The 6,000-nt window shown below is 44.7% G+C and overlaps 1 protein-coding gene across 1 annotated transcript in view; it reads right to left on the reverse strand.

Annotated features, from left to right (window-relative positions):
* Positions 1 to 5,787, reverse strand: part of RBM22 (RNA binding motif protein 22) — a 29,913-nt gene extending 24,126 nt beyond the window's left edge. The window contains exons 1-2 of the mRNA XM_077492150.1: positions 5,651 to 5,787; positions 1,451 to 1,504 (exon numbers count right to left, since the gene is read on the reverse strand). Coding sequence (XP_077348276.1) covers positions 1,451 to 1,504; positions 5,651 to 5,704 — 108 coding nt within the window. The 5' untranslated portion in view covers positions 5,705 to 5,787. The remainder of the gene's footprint in view (positions 1 to 1,450; positions 1,505 to 5,650) is intronic.
* Positions 5,788 to 6,000: the final 213 nt, after the last annotated feature.

The raw sequence follows: 6,000 nt of genomic DNA on the forward strand, positions 1-6,000 counted from the left end.
GAGGTCGACCAATATGGGTTTTTCTCTGGCCGATGCCGATATTTAGAAATCGCGGCAGACGATGATGCTGATTTTTTTTTGGACTGATATGTTCGGCCGATTTTTTTTTTTTTCCCCTTCATCTCATAAAATCTAAGTTAGACACCTTTCACACTGGGGTGTTTTTCAGGCGCTTTTGGGCTACAAATAGTGCCTGTAAATTGCCTTCAAAACGGCTCCCCTGCAGTCTGTGTGAAAGCCCGAGTGCTTTCACAATGAGGCGATGCGCTGGCAAGAAGTTAAAAAAAAAAAAATCCTGCAACTCTAACTGGCAGTTGCTTGGACATGCAACACTGTGTACCCAAATTAAATTTGTATAATTTTTCAAATGGAGCTTTCTTTTAGTGGTATTTGATCACCACTAGGTTTATTATTTTTTGCTAAATAAAATGAAAAAAAAAAAAAAAAAAAAAAAAAAACACAAACTTTTTTTCTAGTTTCTGTTACAACAATTTGCAAATAATCTTTCCTCGTAAAATTTATGTGAAAATGTATTCTGCTACTTTTTTTGGTAAAAATAATCCAAACCAGCCTATAATAATTAGTCTATGTGAAAGTTAGAGTCTACAAACTATGAGAATAAAGACTGAGAAGAAAGAAGACTCTGCACTGCAGATGGCTGGACCCACTATTCTTGAGTAAACTGCTCCAGTTATCTCATATCTGAAGAGTGCCTTTTCCAAACTGCAGGTTTCATAGATGTTAAGCCAGAAAATGCAAAGTGTTCTCTAAATGGTACTCATGCAGAAGAGGTGACTGCCTGTGTTAACTAAGCAGCAGGGTAGCCGCTCAGCCCGGTACATGGAAGACAGTGGTAAACACTGTAATAACAGCTTCCACAGGAATTGGCTAAGTATGGCACATGCGTACTTACATTGATCCAGGCTAGATCAATGTAACTATGTAAAAATAGCCATATCTGGAATTCAGCTTTAAAGTGGTAGTAAAGTCATTTTTATAAGTTTAACCTACAGGTAAGCCTATAATAAGGCTTACCTGTAGGTAAAAAAAAAAAAAAAAAAAAAAATATCTCCTAAACCTGTATGGTTTAGGAGATATTACCCTCGCAATGCGCCACTGACGCATACGCAGGACACCGCCGGAAAGAAAACTCCCGCGCGAATGCGCAGGAGTGATGATCCGGCTCTGTGAGTGGCCGGAGCCACGATACCCGGAAGACATGCCGAAGAAACATGTCAGCTCCCTCGGCGTGGATGGGCCTCGTTCTAAGGCAAGCATTTCATAATGAGCTAGTATGCGGGCTCATTATGCCTTTTCCTTTGCAGGTAGAAAAAAAAAAACCTTCAGCGGGTTTACTCCCGATTTAATCTTCTTGAAATTTTCTTGGAAGTTGTATTGATTCCTTCAATGTCACATTGTTAATATAACCAATTGTTTAATAAGGTCTTACCATTCTGATATATGGATTTTCTCCCAGGCATGTCTGACAAAGAATTGGGAAGTCCTAAGAAAACACCAATAGGAAATAGACAATAGGTTAATTTATATGAAACATAAAAATTTAATATATTGCAGCATACCAGTCCTTAGAAGTAATGTCTCAGCGTTTGTTTTCTTTTCTCATGCCTTTCCTCCATGGCCATAGTGCGGTTGGTAAGTGGTTAAAGTGTTTTGTTGCCTTATAGCGTTACTAAACCTAGGACCCTGCATTCGCTATAACTGGTTTCCCACAGAACATGAAAAGGCAATTGTTTTAAAGAGGAAGTAAACCCTGATGGGTTTACTTCCTCTTTGATTCCCTGCAAAGGTAAAGCATATTGGGCTACTATGCATTGCATAGTAGTCCATTATGTGTCACTTACCTGACACAGGAGCCAGCGAAGTCACCGCTGTCCCCTTGTGTACGGAGCCTCCATCTTCTTGGTGGGTCTCGCTGCCCCGGCGCTGTCATTCGACGGAGCCGCTATGACGTGACTCCCGCGCATGGGAGCCGCCACTCGCGGCACATGCGCGGTAGACAGTGGTGCCTGTCTTTTGGCAAATATCTCCAAAACTGTGTAGGTTTAGGATATATTTCTTCGACCTACAGGTGAGCCTTAATCTAGGCTTACCTGTAGGTCAAAGTGGTTTGTAAGGGTTTACAACCACTTTAAGAAATATAAACTGCTTAATACCTTTGTGACTTCTATTAGTGTCTGGTTAAAGCTTGTAGGAGGAGTTTTCATTCTACTCTGAATGACCTATGAGGATGCAGGACCCCTGACCCTCTGTCTGGAATTTTGCTGGCCGAACTTCCACCAGCAAAAGATTGAGAGCAGGTTCTCAATTTTTCCGGCAGAAAAAGATTCGATCGGAAATCCTGATTGTCTGTAGCAATTCCAACGTGCAAAATTCCTATGCATGCTCGGAAACAATTTGACGCAGGCTCGGAAGCATTGAACTTCATTTTCTCGGCTTGTCGTAGTGTTGTACGTCACCACGTTCTTGACGGTCGAAAGTTCAGTGAACTTGTGTGACCGTGTGTATGCAAGCCAAGTTTGAGTGGAATTCCGTCGGAAAAACCATCATAGCTTTTTCCAACGAGAATTCCGATCATGTGTACACGGCAGAAGAGTGGGGAGGGAATGCATTTTAGCTAAATGCATGCAGGGATGTGGAGGAGCAGGAGGAAAGAGGGCAGAGAAGTGGTGTGTGGGTGTGTCACATTTTAGGTGAACAGCTCTGATCAGTGGCTTGTTAGACGTTATGCAGAGCTATTGGTTTGTTCAGCAGTCAGCTGAACAATTTTGCTCTACGCTCATGGTCACTTCATTGAACACAAGCTTATAAAAAATAGAAAAAAAAAGGAGAATTGCAAGGTCCATACATCGCACAGACCTGGCTAACTGGAAACGGTGCTGTAGATTTGTAAGGACCACGCAGAAAAAGGGTTAAGTGACACTAAAGCAGGTCATACATGGAATGGATTATTTATTTTTTTAACTAGAATTTAGAGTCACAATAGCTATGTGCTAGAAAAATGATCCGGTACCTTTTTCCCAGGATTGTGAATGCAGTGTCCAGGACCATCCTTTCAGTTGCCTTGCGTTCAAAATTATTATTGGTTTATGGCCAAACCGTCCTGTTCACAATGCAGGATGGCACGAACATTAGCAGAGGCTGGATAAACTCAGCCTCTGGTACTCACCGACGTCAACTGATGGATATGGGAAGGACACAATCAACACCCATTTTTTTTTATTTTTTTTTTACAAACACAGAAAATGCTACTATTCTTGGGTTGGCTGCTTTAAGACATCAAAGGGCCCCGCACATCTTACCTGTGTTTCCAAAGCTGAAACCAGATTAGGATTCTTCATAAACTACTGACAAACATTCTCACCAATAACCATGCAAAATTTCTCAAGAACTGGTATCTATGGATCAGATATAGCCATCTTGACCTTTCAGTGTAGCACTTAATTGTGTCAGGAACCCAAATGGTGGTTGGGAATCCTCAGCATCCTATCACCCCTCCCCACTCCTTCTCTAGCCTATCACACAGCTATGGCTTTTATTGGTTATTAGCTTTTCAGATCCTGTCAGTCAGCTGGTTTTGAGCTGACACAAGTTCTTTGACCACCCCAGGCCTTATAATTTAACCCCTTCAGATCCGTGCTATAGCCAAATGACAGCTACAGCGCGGATCTACTTTGCCGGGAGGCCGTCAATAGACGTCCTCCACTTTGCACGCTCCCCGCGTGCCGTAATCAGTCAATGAGACTCAAGTGATCACAGTGCGGAGTAAAGGGTCGATCCCGGCCCCTTGCCACATGATCAGCTGGCAGCCAATAGCAGCTGATCATGTGACGTAAACAGAAGATCGGTAATCATTTTTTTATTCTCACGCTTATAGTCGCTTTACCAGTTTGGGGATTAGAAAGCCCATTGGCTTAATCTTCTAAACCTTTACTCGTAAAAGTACGTATAAGGAGGCACTCTAATTGGCCGGCGCTGTCACATGGGCAACGCCAACCAATTCGAACCTGCGTAGCCCCTCCTGTCAGCACTTTAGAGGAGAGAAAGCAGTGGGGAGGATTTCAAATCCCTGGACCGGTAAAGTGGCTATATGTTGTGTCAGAACGGGTGATAATGGGACTCCAGGTCAACAGGACCAGGGGCGATGGGGAGGGGGTCCAGTATAAGCTCACCTTACAGATTTTCTGTAAAAGGTGAACTTACACTTTAATGCATTATGTGCATTAAAGAGGAAGTAAACCCTGATGAGTTTACTTCCTCTTTGATTCCCTGCAAAAGTAAAGCATAATGGACTACTATACATCGCATAGTAGACCATTATGTGTCACTTACCTGACACAGGAGCCAGCAAAGTCACTGTTGTCCCCTGTAGCCTGGAGCATCCATCTTCTCGGTGGGTCTCGCTGCTCCGTCGCTGTCATTCGAATAAGTTGCGATGACGTCACTCCCGCGCATGCGCACCGGAGCCGCCACTCACGGCATATCACCGTTGACAGCGGCTCGCCGCCGTAGACAGCGGTGCCTGTATTTTGGCAAATATCTCCTAAACCATGTAGGTTTAGGAGATATTTCTAGATTAAGGCTTACCTGTAGGCCAAAGTGGTTTGTAAGGGTTTACAACCACTTTAAGATGCAAACATTCTGCACGGCAGCTGGCCCCAGAGCCTCCCTTTCGTACCTGAACCCATCCATTTCAGCAGTGTGCACAAGCCCAGCAACTCCAGCCGCTGTCTCCCCTGAATCCGGCATTCGTGTCTGTGGACACAGGGCGCTCATGTAAGCCAAGGGTTCGTAGGCTGACATGATTAGCCCCAGGAATACGGAAAATTGTTGCCATACTTACTGTAATTTTCCATACCTGGGAGCTCATCATGTCAGCTTACGAACCCTAGGCTGACATTATTAGCCCCAGGAAAACTTTTTTTTTTCTTCCTAGCCGCTCCCCAAATTGAGACGATTCCCTCGGGATTTTAAAGGTTTTTAGTGCTGCACTAACTTTGTTCCCCCCCATCGTAATACTGGCACGCTGTCGGATTCTGCATAGGTGTGCTAGATTTTAGGGATCCTAAAGACCTGCAGGATTTCTGTGAAGTGCGGTAGGTAGGCTTCCCCAGATAGGTGCCCAGATGGCACAGGTACCAGCCCCCCCCCCCCCCCGGCGGTGTGTACACATGCTCTGGATACCCCTCCATGCACACGATTTCCTGGGTCCTAAAGACCATGGGAGATTTTCAAACATGGTAGCATGAGATCAGAACACCAGGGGCCTGAAGTTCCTCATTAAACTAGTAGGGGCTTGGGCAAGGTCATCTCAGCATACATCATCACATACTGATAACAGAAATGATGGGTGAAGCAAGCCATGATTAAACAATCATATCCCAGGGACAAATCACAAAGCACGAAAGTCCCTGTACACTTAGTACGTAGACCAAAGGGTAACCCTCGAGTGCCCAGCACCACATATATAATACACACTACTCGCCCTATCATACTGACCACGATGTGTGCACACAGGCGAGCTGGGGCCTACAACTCAGGCTTCATAGAGCCCGGCGCATCGTGTCACTAACTATTAGCTCCCGAAATGACTGGCCACACACCGTCACTTCAAATACACCTTTCTACTTACCGCGTCCTCCCAGTTCTGTCGGTTGTAAGTATTTGATCCAAGGGACGTAGCCATCTTGCTTTAGCGAATCCCCCCTCGGTTACCGCTGTGCCCGTATTCTACGCATGCGCCGAGTGCCACTACCCACGTACAATTGCTGCAGCGTTAGGACAACGACGCTCTAAGTTTGATGGCGTGTTTCATACGGCGCCCTCGTGCGGCACCAGATAGTATTTCTACACGTTGTTCACGCCTGAATTTTGGTAATTGATACAAAGGGAAAACATACCTCCCAACTTTTTGAGATGGGAATGAGGGACACCTATTAGCAAAAGAATGCAACCACGCCCCTGAAAGGAGAATTGTAAAAA

Source organism: Lithobates pipiens, unplaced genomic scaffold, assembly GCF_037356315.1.
Source record: "Lithobates pipiens isolate NorthernLeopardFrog02 unplaced genomic scaffold, aLitPip1_a1.2 Scaffold_19, whole genome shotgun sequence".
Taxonomy (NCBI): Eukaryota; Metazoa; Chordata; class Amphibia; order Anura; family Ranidae; genus Lithobates; species Lithobates pipiens.